The sequence below is a fragment of the Chamaea fasciata genome, unplaced genomic scaffold, assembly GCF_029207755.1.
Source record: "Chamaea fasciata isolate MVZ Bird 193981 ecotype frontalis unplaced genomic scaffold, bChaFas1.0.hap1 SCAF_10, whole genome shotgun sequence".
Taxonomy (NCBI): Eukaryota; Metazoa; Chordata; class Aves; order Passeriformes; family Sylviidae; genus Chamaea; species Chamaea fasciata.
In genome coordinates this window covers 3,569,558-3,588,117 of record NW_027094095.1, presented here as the reverse complement: position 1 = coordinate 3,588,117, position 18,560 = coordinate 3,569,558, and the positions used below count along the sequence as shown (strand labels likewise).

The following is an 18,560-nucleotide window of genomic DNA, read 5'->3' as shown; positions in this document are numbered from 1 at the left end:
GGGTGGAGGCAGCAGTCAGAGCTGTGCTTTCAACTGTAGACCCACGCTAACTCTTCCAGTTTCCCAGCAGAAAGGGCTGCAAAAACCTGGATGGGTTAAGGGGTTTGTGCTGTTACTTATGCACCAAGATCACCTGTTTGCTTCCCTCCCTCCTGCACCTGCCTGCCGGAGCTCGCTGCTGGCCCAGGCACCTCGGACACACCACTGATCCTTCCTCCTCCCTTTCAGACCTGGGGATGCTGCTTTGGGCTCGGCCCCGGCTGTGCCAGTCCCAGGCAGTCAGCCCCATCTGCTGGCTGCTCTGTCCTTGGCTGCTATGGAAATATGGAAAGCTCCAAAGGGGAATTTAGGCTGGATGTTAGGAAAAGGTTTTTTTATTGAAAGAGTGATAAAGGACTGGAATCGTCTGCCCTGGGAGGTGGTGGAGTCACCATTACCTGGATGTGTTTAAAAAACAGATTGGTTGTGGCACTCAGTGCCATGGTTTAATTGAGGGCATGATCTTAAAGGTCTCTTCCAATCCGGTGATTCTGTGATTCTCCAGTAATGGAGAGCTTTGCTGTTAGCCAGTCGTCTCCCTACCCTCACATTCTTCAGTTGAAGCCACAAGTCACAGGGCTGACCCAAATAATTTAAATTATTCACATTTACAAATAGGGAGTGTTAAACTGAAAACATTTTATTAAAAAATGTTACAAATAGGACAATACATATTGGGTTAAATGAGAGATTTTTAATTTATAATCATAACTTAAACATAAATTAAGAGAGACTCTCATTTGAAGGCTTTTAACAGCTCAAAAAAACCATACTTTCAATACATAAACATACAAATCTCAGTCTTCCATTTCATTTGTAAACATTATGCAGGCATGCAATCCTTACAAACACCTCCAATCTATTTTAAAATAAATTCTGCTCAGTTGATCAACTGCCACAGACCTACTCAAGAACAAGTGTTTTACAATACATGTACAGTTAAGGGCACAGAAATATCCACAGTAAAAGCTGCAGAAATAAATATATATGTATATACACATATTACAGTACACAATCCCACAGGGATGAGATAATTTCAGATCTACCTGCTGTGTTCAGAAACCAGAGTACATCGTGTAAGCACTATGGTTCCTAGTGCTGTTATAGTTTTTAAAAAGGTATCTAAAAGGTATCTGCTTTTCTGAGATACGCAGCAGAAACCCAAATATTTCCCCATACCACTCCAGGCATATCTATTGCCTGGGACATCTTGAAGCAAACTGACTTCCACAAACCAGATCAATAGTTTCAAAGCCGTTCAGCAAATATTTTGTCATCCTGATTCTTCTGTTTCTGCAGGCATAACCCCTGTGACTCCAGAGGAGACAACTCCAGCAGTGTAGTAAGTGATGTGAAATAATGCATGTCTTCACCTCACCTCGGTACCTTTGAGTGGAGCAGAGGAGGAACCAGCCTCCTCTTTAGGCAGCAGTACACTATTTGCTCACCATCTGGACAGGAGATGGCAAGCTCCCAGTTTAGGATAACTACATGGATGAATGTAGGCAGGATTTGGCCAGAAGGCCAGGCTTTTCTGCTGGTCTTCAATGGAAATACCAGACAGCTCGAGTTCAAGATTTCTGAATCATACACAAGGTCAATCATCTTGTCAGCAAAAGGTAAAAACATCTGGACAGCTGCTGATTTGCAGGCAGTTTCGTTCTCCAGGAATCTGAGATGTAAGTGAAGGTGGCTGCAGTTCCTGTGGAGAGAATAAAATTCCTCCATAAATCAGAAAACTGGCAGAGATTTGTATTTGCTCTCATCTCAGAGGAATTTTGTATGTAGCAGGTAGCAGAACTGCACAAAAATGTTCCTAATACCATATGCAGCTGGACAGAATGCTAAGCACAATCATCCTTAAGGATCTGAACAACCATTTCTACAGCAATAAATCCATCAGTCTTGTTAGGAACTTCCATGCAATGCCAAGACGCATATTAGGCATCCCAAAGCACATACTGCTGTGTCAGCAATTGTACAGCAATTAGCAGCTCTGATTGATTGCTTGGGTGATTAAAAGGAAGAGAATTTGTGAGTGAAGCCATCGCGTGTGCTTACCTGAAACACCTGAGTTAGACATTCTGGCCAGCACTTTGGAAACTACCTTCACTGCCTGTTTCCTGCCAGTTCCTGTAAAACAAAAAGTGAAAAGTACTTTAATGACAACAGGTTTTTATCAAATGGATTTTAGCAAAGTGATGGCAGTGGGTTTTTTTAATGTTGCTTTTTGAGACACAACTTACCTGAAAGGAATAAACTTCTTTGCTGCAAGAAGAACAAGAAAAGGTATTAGCATTTCAAGACAAAAGCCCTAATTCTTGTTGTCTAAATATTTGGGGTTTACTATTTTTTTCCTCTTTTAGATGTTCATCCAAAAGCCAAACATGGCATACAAGGAGGGTTCTTGAAAATAATTTTGGAATTTATCTAAGTACAGGAATTACCACTTTTTCAACAAGCAAGATATAGGGCATTAGAGGTTTTGGGGTTTTTTTTCCTCCAATGAAAATTTCTCAGGAAGATAAATACAGCAGTGGAGCCAGACCAAGTGCTCACCTTTTCTCCGGAAGCGTCTTGCAAGCCAAAGGAGGAACGATGCCGTGGACAGCAGAGAGGCAGAAGTGGCTGCTATGCCCACAGAGACATAGCTGGCTTGGTCAGAGGCTGAAAGGATGAAAAGGTTTCAGTGAGATCAAGGGGCACGGGTGGTCTTTGAAGCCCTCTCTCCTTCCTCCCTTTCCTCGTCTCCTCAAGAGGAAGCAGAACTGCAGCTTGTGACACTAAAGTTTCTCTTGATGAAACAGGACAGTTCCTGTACACAAGGTGAAAAGCTGAATACCAAAAATCACCCCAGCCACTGCCAAAGTAATGGCAAAGCAAGAAGCTCCCTACACCAGGGTCTGTCTCTAACCTCCAGCCTTGCATAGCAATTTGTGATCTTCTTATTTTTCATGTTCCAGTTCATACTTTAACTCCCTGTGTGCTATCTTCCTCTTTGAGCAATCCTGCTGAAATCAATGAAATTATTCAAGGATCTAAATTCTGCTCAAGCAAACAAAAGTGGAATTGAGCTTTTAGGGCCTCAAGCAAAAGCATTGCAGGCAAGCCAGGGGTGTTCCAGCTGAGGGCAGTGACAGAGCTCTTACTGCCTTGTATGAGAAGGCAAGACTGAGCTTTCTGTCCTTTGAAATTACAGCCTCTGAGAGAAAAGCTCTATGAGGACTTTTGGCTGAGGAGTTTATCCAAGAAACATCAGACCAAAGTAAAAAACATATAAAATTTTCTACTCAGAAATGGACTTGTGAATGCAGATTTCCCCACAAGGTTCTGTTTCTCTACAACAGCTTTTGCCTCTATTCACATCAAAAAAGCTCATAGTGAGAAATATTTTGTTTAAAAACCAAACAGAAAGAACTGAAATCTGGTTGCAGGGGTTTTTTATATACATAAGAAATCAACATTTTCCACAAAGATCTTTTAGGATTTTTTACCTATTCTATTTTCAAGCATAATGAGTGATTTTGTTGGACTTTTGAATTCCTGGACTTCACATGTTCTAGCTCACTGGTTGCTACTACCACCACCCTTCCACTCCTCATCTGACTAAAAATCCAGTGCCACCTCTCTGTGGCTGCTCACAGGCAAAATACCTTCACATGTGGGCAAGCTGGCACTCCAGGTTCCTGAAAGGCTGCACTCAAGAACATGAGAGCCATTGAGACTCCATCCTTCAAGGCAGCTGAAGCGGCAGGAGGTGTTGTAGGTGAAGATCCCAGCGCCGTGGGAGCAGTCCACAGAGCCGTTCTCAGGAGGGCTCAGTGGTTCACACTGTATCACTGGAACACAAAAAAGATATGGTTAAGAGTCACTAAGGACTTTCCCGTCTTTGGTCCATTTTTTTGCACTAGTAGGTGTACAATTTATTTTCAAATTCATATGACTGTGGACTAGGAGCTGCTCAGAGCCATGAGCAGGCATTCCAAGGCACAGCTGAAAACATGGGAGCAAAGAGTTTAGTTTGGAGCCAGGGCCCTATAGGAATATGGATTTCTGTGTGTTCCCCAGTGACCAGAAAACTGCAATTTCCAACAAGCTTACCTTTGCATTTGGGCACAGGCTCTGACCACTGTCCCTGTGGCAGGCACTCGGTGCTGGATGAGCCCTCCAGGACATATCCCTCACTGCACTGGAAATCACAGCGTGAGCCAGAGGTGAGCTCTGCAGGAGCACGGTCACAGCTCACAGAGCCTTCTGCTGGCCGCGGGACAGCCTCACACCTCACAGCTGCAGCACAAAGAGACAACAGCAATCAGCACGGGTGCTTCAGGAGAGCAACACGGCAATGCTGACAGCCCTGAGGGCTCCGGGGAGCAGGGAGAAGGAAATTACCTGCACAGGTCGGCTGCTGCCTGTCCCAGGCCCCAGAAGAGCCACACTGCAGTGTAGCTGGGCCTGTCAGCGTAAATCCTTCCTCACAGGTGAACTCACAGGTGCTTCCCCAGGTGAGCTGCACAGAGGGATGGGAGCAGTTGACAGCCCCATGGACAGGTATTTCCAGGGCAGGACAGGTCACAGCTGAAAGGCACAAGAGACAACATAGAGCTTAGCTTGGAGTAGGTCAGGATTAAACGCTCTCCTAGGAGCTGGCAAGAAGACAGGCCCTGCCTGGAGCTGTCCCCTACAGAGCCATCATACCTCCCTTCAGACCTAGCAGTGTCTCAGAAACAGAGATTTCAGCAGACTGCACAGTGCAGCCAGAACCCTTAAATATGCACCCAAAGCACACAAGTTATCCTGGGAATGGCTCCAGATTACTCTCCACCTCGGACTGCATAAACCAACACTTGCTTCTATTGGGGGTTTAGGGATTAAAGAAGCCCTGCCAGAAGACTCCACTCTAAAGATGTGTTATTGTGTGTGGTGGGGACACTGCCCCAGTGTTGTTTGTCACCCTGCACTGCAGTTTCCTCACTAGTACACGAGGCTAAATGATCCCACCTTGAGATCTGCTCATGTAAAGTGCTACAGACGTGGTGGGGATGAATGTTACTCTTTGATTTCACTTGATTCAGAAAGTCTTTTCAGATTCTTCAAACTTCCGTCAGTGGTTTCCAACCCAGCAAGTCTTACCTTTGCATTTGGGCACAGGCTCTGACCACTGTCCCTGTGGCAGGCACTCGGTGCTGGATGAGCCCTCCAGGACATATCCCTCACTGCACTGGAAATCACAGCGTGAGCCAGAGGTGAGCTCTGCAGGAGCACGGTCACAGCTCACAGAGCCTTCTGCTGGCCGCGGGACAGCCTCACACCTCACAGCTGCAGCACAAAGAGACAACAGCAATCAGCACGGGTGCTTCAGGAGAGCAACACGGCAATGCTGACAGCCCTGAGGGCTCCGGGGAGCAGGGAGAAGGAAATTACCTGCACAGGTCGGCTGCTGCCTGTCCCAGGCCCCAGAAGAGCCACACTGCAGTGTAGCTGGTCCTGTCAGCGTAAATCCTTCCTCACAGGTGAACTCACAGGTGCTTCCCCAGGTGAGCTGCACAGAGGGCTGGGAGCAGTTGACAGCCCCATGGACAGGTATTTCCAGGGCAGGACAGGTCACAGCTGAAAGGCACAAGAGACAACATAGAGCTTAGCTTGAAACAAACCATAAAAAGTTTTTTTCTTTTCTGAAACTTAGCAACACATTCACTAAAAGGAGCAGCTTTAGAAAGGTGTCTACTATACCAGCATCTCAGAAAGCAGACAGAAGCGGAAATATTTTAAAATGGGAAACTGGCTCTTAAGGCAAGATTGTTAATTCATCTGCAGCTCATGACAGCAACGATTTGCAGTCCAAAATTTCCCTATTTTGACTGCTGTTGAGTGATCTCTGATGCTTTTATTTGCTTAGGAACATGTCTCATTCTAAGCCAAATTATTCCTCCAGTTAGGAATAACTGGCTTTTTGAGAGCAGTCTCACAGCTAGGTCATCTCAATTCCCCGTTCCCACTTAAGAGTTGGAAAAGTCTTTCCCTGCAAGGAACAAGGCCAGAACATTCATCCTACTCATTTCACCTCCTCAGGAACAGAGACCTGAGTGCTGAAATAAAATAGCACCTCCACCATGTAATTAGTTACAAAGGAATCGGCCAAACTTCCATTTGCACCTACTGCCAGAGCAGCACTGAGGTTTACAGGGCCATGTGCAATGCAGAAGGCTCACCTTTGCACGCTGCAAGGGGGGCAGACCAGACCCCAGCAGAGGTACAGTGAACAGATTCCTGTGCGGTCAGCTCATAGCCCTCCTCACACTGAACTGTGCAGGATGAGTTGTAGCTGAAGTTCCCCAATGGATGCTGGCATTCAAGGCTCCCATGGTCAGGTTTCTTTAGTGGATCACAACTCTTAACTTCAAAGAAGCACAAGAAGGTACACAGTCAGTCTCTTTGGCTGAGCAGGTACACCAAGAAGCCAAACTGAACAGTAGCTAGTGTGAGTTGGTCAAAAAGCAGGATGAAATGATCTTACCAAACTCGCACTCAGGCCCATAGAAGCCAGGGTTGCAATGGCAGGTGTGATTGTTGATAGTCTCTATGCATTCTCCATGGCCACTGCAGAGAGATGGGTTGCAAGAAGCTGAAAAAAAAAAAAAATAAAGCAAATTATGAAAGAATCAACAACAGCCACTAACGAAACCTGGCTGGGACTTTGTTTGTCTTTCTGACACTAAACAAGCCCTTTTTATAGCAAAGGAAAATCAGAGGGTTTGGTATTTAGGATTATCCTGTCATTTCACAGAAAAAGCTCTGAAATGCACACCTTTTGCAGACTAGCTCACAGTAAAAGGATTCTGCTGGCTAGAAACTCCAAGACCACTTGTTCTGAGGTAAATATTAGATGAAGTTAAACAACTCATCCCAGCCACCATCTTATCTCCCCAGGGTCACACTGGAATGACCTTTATCACACCATACCTGTGTAGCACAAGGCCACCTTCTTCTTCTCACACTGCTCATCATTCCATTTGCCATCATCCTTCCCTCTTTTGATGTAGATCTCAACACAGTCCTCGTTGTTCCCTTTGCCATTTGGCTCCCCTGAAGCCCAGTTTCTTGCTTCTTCTGTCAGTTCTTTGTTAGTTCCAGTCCAGGTCCACACATCATTAACTTTTCTGATTCCAATCCAGTAGTAGCCCGGATTGAAGGGTAAGAAGGCATTGAGATGCTTGATTTCCTCCTTATTCTGGATGGCAACCAGGTTAGTATACTTCTTTCTGCACCACAGCTCTGCTTCCCTGTAGGTCATGTTTGTGTCTGAATAATGGTATGTCCACCCATTCACCCCCTGCAGCACTGTAAGTCCTAGAACAAGAAGATATCCAAAAGTTGGTGTCTGACCTCTCTCCTTCTCTCTCTCTCTAGAAGAGGACATTTACGCTCTATAAATACTGCAAACTGTATTTCAGTATCTGAAAATGCATAAAAACTATTGTGGTAATAAAAAATGCATAAAAACTAGAGGTAATTGTTTTATAAACAATCACCTGGCAAGCTTCAAACCAGGCAAGTCAGCTTCAAGTACAGAGACTTCAGCCTGTAAGCTGTGTCTGACCACACAAAGCTTTGAGACTATAGGAGCCAATTATGGCTTTGACAGGCAAACAGGGACAGCGTGCCATTGCATCCAGAGGTTGTTCTTTGTGAACACAGTCTCAGGTTAATTAGGGCAGGTTCAAAAATTCTGTTTGATGATGACCACAAAGAGAACAGTCACACTAATACTGCCATCCCACTAGTTTTCTACATAGAGAAATACACACTTACCATAGGTAAGAAGAGATAGGAACTGCAAGCAAATCATGTTTCTCAGAGTCTTCTCTATCTTTTAAGCAGATGGCTATGAGAAATCAAAGAAACACATTCGTAAAAAAAAAATACTGAGCTGTCAAAATTCCATACAAACTATTGACCATGCAATTTTTGCTACATCTTTTAAACAAGAATTAAGTAGGATATCCACTTCTAGGGAATTACTCATTTAAAAACAGTTTTTCAAGTTTTTGAAGTATTCAAGACTCTTTGAAATGAGAGCAGCTTTTAAGGAAAATGAACACAGATTTCCAGCTGTCCAGTTCTCCTTTAGCTAGGTAGTGAAACAGAATAGCAGAGTCCATTTCTACTCACAGTTTGCGGCTGCAGTGTCCAGGTGACAGAATTCCTCCACACTGTTTCCCAAGGACTGCTTTCTGTGGCTAAGTGGATTAACTCAGCCTTGAAAATCAAGTTCAGCTTCAAGTGTCTGGACTCTCTAATGCTCTGCCTTTTATTCCCTCAACTAGCCTGCCCTCCACGAGATGGGAAATTCCGTGTGGAAAAAAATTTCTTGGAAAATCCCAGGATCTGGCCCTCCCACACACGTCAAGACGGATGTTACCCCTTGCCAGATCAGCCCTCCCAGAAAGACGCACTGAGCTGACAAACTGCCAAGTGCCACATTACAAACTTTAACTGACAGAAACACACAATTCCAGGATATCAAGGAGGAGGGTGACAATTAGCCTGAATTAACTGCATGAATAAGCAGATTCCAGTTTTTTACCTGGCATAATGTTTTGCAGCAAGGAGGTGTCAGTTCTTCTGGTCTCTCAGTAGGAAAGGCACTAACACTCAAAGCTGGTAAACCAAGTTGGAGTAAAAATGGAAACTGCAGCACTGGACGAGCCCTTCCTTGTGGATCCCAGCTGTGCAGAGCTCTCATTTGTGGTCAGGTTTGCCAGCCCCAGGATTGCTGGAACTCTTCACAATGCAGGTTCATCAGTCACTTGTAGCAGTCAAGCTTGAAACATGGACCTTGCTTTGAAGAGTCCCTTGAACTATATTCTTCAATGTCCTGATCTCAATAGAGTTACAGCTCCTCAACAGGTGCATATAATATTTCAGGCAGACAAGACAATACACTAGGAATTCATGCGCATTTATTGTGTATATCCTGATTCATTATACTGCTGCATAAAGCTTCACCATTATGCATGGGATTTAATGAGGCTGAACATGCAAAGGACTCGACGAGTGCTGGCAGCAATAGAAGGCCACAGGGTAGCACCCACCTCATATCTGTAAAGCATAGTCAGAGTTTATACAGTGCATGTTGGAGCTCTGATTTTGGAGCCTCAGCCTGTTCTTACAGAAGAAAAAATCAGTGGCTTCTGGATTCCAAGCTAACATCAACTGGTATCGCCCAATTTTTTCACCAAAAAACCCCCAAACTGTGAGGTAGCCAAATATTTCTGCCCGTCAAAGAAATCATCTCAGAAAAGAGCATGGAATAAAGAGTATATTCTAAAACAGCCTCAGTTACTAACAAATCAGGAGAGTTGACTAGAAATTGCAACACTTAGAAAGCAAGTCAGTTACTGAAGAGAGTGAAGATTAAAAACACCACCATGAATATTTGTAGGCAGAGGAACACTTTCTAGCAGGTGTGAACTAGCAAAGCTAGAAACACAAGTGGGCAATCAAGAAACTCAGCAAAGCTGAGGTTAACTTTTGGCTGCCTGTGCAAGCCTTGCTTAGAAGAACCAGACTTCCTGAGGCTTCCAAGGCAGCATCAGATCAGGACTGCTGTTTATTTAGCCTCAAACTGGGAATGAAAACTCTTCCTGTTGGCCAGCCTTTCTCTGTTAGGAGGCTTTACCACCTGAGGAACACAGATAGAAGCTGGTACTTTAATGCACCTGTACAGCATATTATGCAGCAGGGCCTAATTTCACAGGGGTTCTGTAAACATTGTTCTGCTACAAACTAATGTGAATCAGTCTTGATAGGGCGGGGGTTTTGGTTTTGTTTTGTAAAGCATTGATCAGCTATTATAACTGTATGCATAGAAAACTTATAGACAACTTCAGGACAGTTTTTACATTCCCAGGCGCCAAGAGGCAGAAAATGCTACGCCTTTTCCTGGAGATTCCCTTTCCCAAGCCATTTAATGAACTTCCTACTGGTAAGTGCTCATCCTAGTCATGGCAGAAACCCTGAAGAAAGTTCTGAGGAAACTTTATCGGAATTCCTTTGCCAATGGAATCTCCGGAGGAAGGAAGAGCTTATTTCATAGTTTATAGTAGTCTTCCTTTGCAGGGGCTGTCTGAGACCTCTTGTCTGCAGCAGATAAAGAAAGCCCCACAAAAAATAACAAAACACCAAAGCCCTCAAGCAATACGCTTGTAAAAACTCCAGCCTAAAAAAAGACTGCTTCTTTTTGTTGGCTGTATTCCCTTGTGCATCACTGACATGGGGCTCTTTTTGGTTTTTCCCAGGGAATTCTGCTACCCACTGACTATATTCTTATTTCCCTGTAATGTGCTGGAAGAGGAAGGAAAAGTTTTCAGGAAAAAAAGAAAGCCTGAAATTCAAAACCCCACAACAGAGGTTAAAACCTCATTATTAAAAGTCAAAGGCACTTAAAAACTTCAGGGGGACTGGGATTCCTATGAGCTAAAGCTCATATTGGATGCTAAACTACATGCATATTTGAGGAAAAATACCTGTGATACAGTTACTTCGGTTGAACTGTAGACAATCAAGCTAAAAATGCCACACAGCCTGACCTTAGTTGCTTTCTGTGTTACTAATTTATTCTCTTCTCAAAGTTATTTCACATTCATGCTTTTTTAGGCTTTTGCCAATCGATTTGGGAACGTAAGATACTCATTTCTTGTGCTGTACAGAGCTGGATGAAGTTGTTGCTCTCTTCTTACGCTACATGATCACAGACATAGTTCCTTGAAATTAATACAATTCCTCTCCTCCAGAAACATAGGAGACTCTAAAGACAAATTTTTAGAAATGCTGAACGCTTCTTGTTCCTATTGTTATAAATACATATTATAATATTGGTTTTTCACAAATATTAAAATAGATTCTATGTGTATAATGTTGAAGTAACTTTACTATAAATATATATTTCTTATTTCTGCTATTAACTAAAATTATGCATAGTAGTAAGATAGCTAATATAGTTATGCCTGTAATTAAACCACCTGCTTGGTTAAGATTACATCCAATGAATGTATGGTGAAGACCCCTGCTACTGATATGCCATCTATCAGCACCTGCCTTCTGAAGAAAGTATGGACCAAAACCCAAGCTAAAAGTGATAATAAGAACGGACTAAAACCACAGCCAAGAAATGTGCGTGCTCTAAAAGAGCAGACCCGAGGAAAAGCCATGCTAAACAGCCCTTAAAATATATAAACTAGTTTGGGGAAAAGTTGAAATATACATAATTGTGTATGAATATGTAATAAGCTGATACAATAGGAAAGACACATAAAGAGTGTCTCTGAAATAGCAGGTGTGCTCTTGGCTGAATGCCAAGCACCCAGCCATTATAAACTTTGCTTTATTATTTTTGTCTCCTATTATCCTTTATTAAACTTTAAAATTTTACCAGGAGAGTGAACCTTGTTCTTCACACTATACACTCCAGACTTTCATTTGCACAAGTGAAAGCCCAGCTTTTTATAGGGAACACTCCAGATCACCTCTTCTCCTGCACATTGACGCTTATGAGGTGCATTGACACTTATGTAGCCACAACTAATTTCCCAGTTGGAAGGTTCACTGAAGAGGCCACTTTCTTAAGGGTAAGAAAAGGCTATATAAACGTATTAGAAATAAAAACAAAAAAATCCAGCCAGGTCTGCTATTTAAAGGACAGAAATTGACAGAGGACATGTCAAATGTAATTTCTTTCTATATAAAGGAAAGTTAATATTCACTACAATAGTGTCATGCATTGGAAAAAGAGAACAGGTCAGATTATGGAGTGAACACTATTTAGGTTGGTTATAACCAATCAAGCTACAGTTAAAAGACCCAAACCCTCAGTAATTAACTTGGAGGATGTGAGAAAAAGGTGCAAAAAGGTGGACAAAAAGCAAATATTGCCTCTCTGTATCGCAGAAAAGAAGACCAAGGTAATCAGAAGCCGGGCCTTCCATGTGATCCCCTAGAAAAAAACACTAGAACATTGAAAAATGTTAAAGAAAACCTTTGAAAAATCAGCAGAAGGCTGCTAAACTGTCAAGAACAGCTGACATTGATATGATTGATCTGTTCCAGGCATATCAACCTGGCTTGTGCCTCAAGGCTGTGTCAGTAATAAACAATAGTGCACTATGGTTTGTTATGATTAAGATTTTTAATATTGTCCCATGAGACTTTCTCATGAGGAAACAAATGAAACAATGCTTAGCTGAAATCACCATAAAGTGAGCACAAAAGGGATGGAATCAGTACTCAAAGGGCAGGTTTTCAAAGAACTCTATCTGTCCGAGAGAACTGTTTTACTCCCACCCCACTGTAAAAAAAGGGTGCTGGAGGAAAGAAATCTTTACAATCTCCTAAAACCCAAAAGGCGTTCTAGAGTACTTAGGAGGCACGTGATCAACAATGTTTCACGTCCCCTTGGAGCATAACAAGTAGCGGTGGATTGATTTGTAGAGACAAAGTTTTAGTTCGAAATTTTCCAAAGAGGCCATGCGTTGCCAAAACAGGGGTTTTGTAGAGTCTGCCTTTCTGCTGGAAATTTGTAAGTTTTGGTTTGAGAAACATTTTTTTTCACTATCTCTGTCAGTATCTCAAGAAAATTTAATGCAATGGAATATTATTCTGCTTTATCTGAAACTCTGTTGAACTTGAAGAGGTCACAAATCCAAGACAAATACAGAATGTGGTGAGATCCCAGACAAACTGAGTATATAAATGTACATTTGTACGCAGAGAAAAAGACAGAGGTTAATTTCCCATGTGTTTGTTAAGGACTGGTTCTTTATCTACAAGACTGCATCTGCATTTACATATCAACATACAAAAATAGAGCTTTAAGTGCCTCTGAGTAATCTAGTTCCACCTCTCTCCAAGAAGATGTTTTTGTCATTCCTAAATTAAAACACTTGATAATTATTTATTTCAAAGTGCTTTGTATAACGGACATTTATCCCACGGCAAAGAGTCATAGAACCACTTGACATTCTGAAATAGTGGAAAAACCTCCAGCTTCACCCACAGTAATACTCACTAGGAGAGGAAAAGTAAGAGATCTAGCCAGCTTTGAGGGGGGAAAAGGAGTTCTCGTGCCAGTAGTGAAGGTGTTTCCTGTTTGGAGAGGAGCTTGCAACACTTAATTCTTTAGAAATTAAGAGACAAAGGGTTTAAGGCACAAATTTTCCCTGAGGTCCAGATGGGAAGAAAAGATAATTTCCAGAAACATACTCATCCCTCAGCCTCTGTGTCTGATTAAGCGTGAATAAGGTAGGCAATGCAACTGCCACAAAGACGCTGGAATTTCTCAAGGCTGCCTAAGGCAGTCTCCACTCTGTCTGGAGTGGAACCCCGGGAGTCAGAAAATCTTATCTCCACTTCTCATTTCGGGAATTCTGATGTGACTCATAGTGCTCAATTTCCTCCAAACAGGCAAAAATATCCATTGAAGAATCTAACCTGAGGCTGGGGGCCTCACTTGCACTGGCCAGGTGTGATTCAGAGCACTGAAATGTGAAACAGAGCCAAGGAGCAGAAGAAACAACTCACACCTCGAGTTAAGATAAAAGCAGGACTGGCCTTAACATCACATACCAGCTGCCTGCAGTTGCAGGTGGAACTGATCCCATGCAGAACTTGATTGTTTCTAATTCCACTGTTGGCAATTGTGGGCAGGGGAGCTCTTGGAGCTTTGTCACCCTTCATGTACACACAGAAAGAATAAGTATATAATGTATGCATTGACTGCTCATTTACAGTCCAGCTCTGTTCCACAGCCTCGTGGTCTCAGCAGGGGAGATGTCCCAGAAGTGACACTGACAGGGGATACTGGCTCTGAGGAACAGAAAATTATGGCTTTTGGCAAATGAGAGGACTGAGAGCAAGTTTCGGGATTAAGAGATTAAGTAGGTGGTTGAGACTGTAAAAGTGGTCATCATGAGATATGGTTCTGGTCTTGCAGATCCTTTGCATAGCTTCTGCCTAGCTCTGTTCCAATAAAATTTTGTTTTGACTTATCAGAGAGCATGTGACCTTATCAGCAGCACTGGAGTGCTGACATGACCCACCATTCTTCATTTGGTGTATCAGGAGGAAGAAGCTACGAAAAGGAAGAAGATGCAGCAGCTTCACTTCCTTACTAATGCATTTCACCATGAGTTTATGAATTCCAAGCTTCAGGTCTGTTCTCTTCAGTGTTTAAGTTCAGCTTCAGGTACAGCACTTTTATATATCAATGGACACGGTATTTAGCATGTTTGAGTCCTTAACTACAGCAGTATTCAAGAGCAATCATTAAATCATTAAACACAGCATTCATTATAACAAACATAACGATCATGAAAGGTCCATCACCCAAACTCTTGGAATTCTGTGGATGAGAACTTACCACTGGGTATCTGAAACCTTCAAGGCAGAAGACCAAAGCACAAGGAACAACTGCACAACACTGAGAAGTAAAACCTGACCCAAGAACAGCCATCAAAGTGCATCATTCATACCACTCATGACTTTTCTCAGTCAGTAGACCATGAGAAAACAGAAGTTCTTGAATTAAGGACTCTTCAGGGAGCTTTTTTTTTGCCACTATATATATGAATTTACCATATATGAATTATTCAGAGAAAGAAATTTATTTCCATCAGCTGGATAAGTAATTACTTTTTAGGACAGGCATTTTTAACGTAAGGTCATCAGTGAAGCGTACTTTAATTGCTGCATATAATTGTTGTTTCAAGAACAAAGAACTCATCACTAACATTGAAAGCAACAGTGTTAAATTACTTATTTTATTGCTTCCCAGACAAGAAAACCCCAACAGACTGGCGCCACAAGGCCTTTTAAAGTTCCAGTTAAATGGGACCAAGAAAATTTGCACTTCCCTTATTTCCAGGGCTTGAAAACAATATTTGCTACCTTTTCCTTTTACAAGGTTTTTTACTTCCAACACTTTTAGATTTCTTGACTCATCAGGAAGGATGATCTATCACCCATCCTGAAATTGTTGCACTTTTATGTTTGAGCCTAGAAAGTGACACACGAAGTCAGTGTTCTCAAGTGCTGAGCATGTACCCCACCCCACAGACCTGTTAATAACTCTTCACAGGTAAAGGGTTGTCAAGCACTGGAACAGCCTGCCCAGGTGGAGGTACTTAGATGCTTAGGGATATGGTTTAGGGGTGAATTTGGCAGTGTTAGGTTTCTATTTGGATTCTGACCTTACAAGGCTTTTCCAAACAAATGATTGATTCTGTATTTATCCTTCCTGGTACATACTAGTTGTGGCTTTTTTCCTCTCACTTATCAGTAGGCATTTACCCATCATTTGTAGTCGCATGGTTGCAATCAGTAGCAGAGTGGTTATTTGGCCCACAGAAGTAATAACACTTTCATAACAGGTATTGTATCAGCAGGAAGAGTAGGAATTGCCACTTACCAGCTATAAAATAATACTGGGCCTGCATACAACATTCTTACTTCAGGCAGTTCCGTTAATCTAAATCCCCACAGTGAGGAGTGCATAAATACAGTGGGGAAGCTACACTTGTATCAAAATAAAATGAAAGATACAGATTTATGCCCACCTGAAGATAGATAAATTAGGAGTGCAGCTGCTCTATACCCTCTAGAGTCAAATACAGACAAAGGTTTATCTAAAGGTTAAGTCAAAGGACATAACTTCAATTTATATCCAGGATTAGGCTAGTAAGACTTCATACCATTACACTCCCCATCCATCATCTTCATTCTGATTTTTTCTTAGGAGCTGCAATCCCAACACCATGACAAAGGAAGGGCATGGTTTCCCTGCTGAATGCCTCCAGCCTTAAATCTACCAATCAAAAACCCCTCATATCTCTACTCCACGAATGCAAATGTGTGAACTTATCTTGAAGAAAAGCAGCTGAAAGGCCCATCCTGATATTCAGGATGTCACATATCCCACAGAAATGAACTCTGATCAATTAAACAGCTCATTCACACTGCTTGTCTCTGCAGACCACAAAGGAACAGCTGGGCCTCGAGAATCATCACCTGCACACTGCTTCCATCATGCCCCCAACATATGGTGCAAGGCATGGACACCAAGAGCAGGGAAGGACAACCAAAGGACAGCAGAGCCCTGGAAACAAACCTAGAGAGCTGTTTCATTGAACAAGGGGATTTTGGGCATGTCCCATGTTGTCTCACTTCAAACACTAACAATCCTGTGGCAGGCAGGTGATATTTATGGTCATTCAGAAGGAGAGCCAGGAGAACGACGCCTCCTGGTAGGAAAGTCCAGGCTTTTCAAGGAATAGATACATGCCATGAGGTCCCTTCTAAAGAAATGCCTTTCCAGAAGCCTGTTAGAAATTTATGTTTAAGCCTGGGGAAGAGGAAGCAGCTCATAAGGCTCAGAAAAGTAAAGAACGTGCTCAGAAGTTTTCTGTACATAAACAGACACAGCTGGTACAAAACCCCCAAATGGATAAAAAAAAAACCTTTTGTGAGTAAATGTAGACCAGAAATTAGAGGGGTTTTTTAGCCAGCAGAGCAATGGGGTTTTAAAACTGCCTTCTATGAGGAGCAGAACAAAACTCGGTTTTCCCCAGATCTTGTTCAGTTTCTGAAAGGGATCATTATTTATGAAAGCAAGATATGAGGGGTCCAGAAGAGGCGCCCTTCACACTCCAGCATGCTGGAGGTCAGCCTGGATTCCTAAACTTCAGCACACAAACCAAGGCTCTGCCTCCTGAAATATAAACTCACAGATGCCAAAGATGTTAATCCCAAGAGAGATAATGTTATTATCCTCCATTTGTTCTGGCCTCTTTGCTAATCTGAGGAGCTGCTAATCAACAGCTGTAGAAGAAGAATCTTTGATAAATCCTATTAAATTGAATGGGCCAAGCAGCAAAGAAGACCTGTGATCTTTGATGTCCATGGCAGAATTTACAACAGTGCATTTCCTTCCCACAGGTGTATTGTGCATTCTTCTGATCAATCCCAGGGTTACTTCTGCTCTGGAAAAAAAAATAAATTTGCAAGTACAGTTAACATTAGCCTTCATTTTACTTTCTCTGTTGTGTGAGGGTTACATGCAATGGAAAGCACCTACTTCAAAAGCCTTTCCTTAATATTTTCCTGTAATACAAGCATGAGCTAAATGTATCCTTATATCTTGTGCTCTCTGTCAGAAAACTCAATAAAAGGAAAAATTTATACACCTGGAGTTCAAAGTGATTGCTTCCCTTTTCCTGACTCTAGTAGCCTGGATTGATCCAATGGTTTGAGAAAATCTCATATTGAGTTTCACTGCAGCACAGTGTATAGTTAACAGCTTTGCGAAATAATAATATTACTTTTCTAGTCACTTGCCATTTAGAGTTTAAACTGCTAAATAAATGAAGATGTTTTGGCATTAGGATACTCCTGGCTTACAGGATCTGATGACAGGAAGGACATAAACAGCAATTTTAGTCACTTGGGTAGAGTCCAAATCCTGCAAACTGCAATGCAAAATAAGACCCAAACAATGTTTTTTAGGACTCCACTGCAAAGAGACAAGATGTCACTTGACCAAATAAATAAAAAACCCCTTAATTTTTTCAGAAAATAGTGCCAAGCTCCCTGTCCCAGTTAGCCATGAGGAAGCCCATGACAAAAGGAAAGTCCCGCTGTGCAGTTTTGTTGGAGACAGGCTGTGTCTGTTTGAAGACCCCTGTCACCCCATGCCATTCTCTCTGTACCCTTGAGGCCCACAAAGTGACGCACCAACAATTCCCACCAACAGTAGGGAATTTTTGTCTGTAGCCTAAAAGCCAACAGGAAGCTCCTATACCTAGGCACGGCATAGGAAACTACTCTTGGGTAAGATGGGTGCTTGGGAAGAGAAAAGCTTTAAAGAAAACGGGACAAAGCTCTGCTGGGACTATTACTAAGTCACAAAGTTCTCTGCTCAAATTCATGTTGGGTGAAGTGTGATGCCTGTCCTCCTTGCTGCGAGCAAATTCCTTCAAGCTTAGCTTCTAACATATGCCACAAGCGTTTCCTTTGCCATCCTTACCACTATTGTTTGTTGCTGGTTCCTTCCGTGCGTCGTAACCTGAAATGGGGCAATAAAGGTTTTCACAGCCACGCAAGACTTCTGTGTTTGAGGAAATGGAGGAAAACATTCCAGTGAAAAAGAAAATATGGAATTTATGCAAACAAACAGCTTCCAAAATGCTTTGTTAATACAAAGGGTAAATCAAAACATGAAATACTAAGGTAGACGGGTAAACAAAGTAACCAAGGAATAAGCTAAACGCACAACACCAACAAAAGCAGATCCTCCTAGATTACTGGAAACAAACGTTAAGCGCTAATCCTACAGGCCTTCACTGCTAGACAAAGCAAACTTAAACAACGACCTCAACTCCACAAGACTTTCTAAGCCTCCTTATCCTAACTAGGCACAGGTTTTATCACTTTCTCTGCCTGCCTTGAAAATCCCGTACAGCTGAGGCAAG

General features: G+C 42.4%; 1 protein-coding gene and 1 long non-coding RNA gene across 2 annotated transcripts; both read right to left on the bottom strand.

The window, feature by feature from the left end:
• Positions 1–722: 722 nt before the first annotated feature.
• Positions 723–7,898, bottom strand: SELE (selectin E). The gene is made up of 13 exons (XM_066193082.1): positions 7,852–7,898; positions 7,003–7,389; positions 6,557–6,664; positions 6,252–6,437; positions 5,464–5,649; positions 5,173–5,358; positions 4,432–4,617; positions 4,141–4,326; positions 3,693–3,878; positions 2,599–2,706; positions 2,286–2,307; positions 2,101–2,172; positions 723–1,741 (listed from the first exon to the last, which is right to left on the bottom strand). Exons 1-12 carry the CDS (start codon positions 7,886–7,888, stop codon positions 2,115–2,117), a joined length of 1,836 nt encoding a protein of 611 aa, XP_066049179.1. The 5' UTR covers positions 7,889–7,898; the 3' UTR covers positions 723–1,741; positions 2,101–2,114.
• A 6,844-nt stretch (positions 7,899–14,742) lies between these two features.
• On the bottom strand, positions 14,743–18,461 carry LOC136294897 (uncharacterized). The gene is made up of 3 exons (XR_010722515.1): positions 18,362–18,461; positions 18,116–18,196; positions 14,743–17,072 (listed from the first exon to the last, which is right to left on the bottom strand). It is a non-coding gene; the product is annotated as an uncharacterized lncRNA (long non-coding RNA).
• Between the last annotated feature and the right edge of the window lie 99 nt (positions 18,462–18,560).

Excerpts from the sequence above, each read along its gene's own strand:
- SELE (XM_066193082.1), bottom strand. The coding sequence starts at position 7,888 with ATGATTTGCTTGCAGTTCCTATCTCTTCTTACCTATG. Across the intron at positions 5,359-5,463 it reads GCAGCAGCCGACCTGTGCAG|CTGTGAGGTGTGAGGCTGTC; the intron begins GTAATTTCCTTC and ends TTTGTGCTGCAG. Across the intron at positions 4,618-5,172 it reads GCCTGTGCCCAAATGCAAAG|CTGTGACCTGTCCTGCCCTG; the intron begins GTAAGACTTGCT and ends TGTGCCTTTCAG.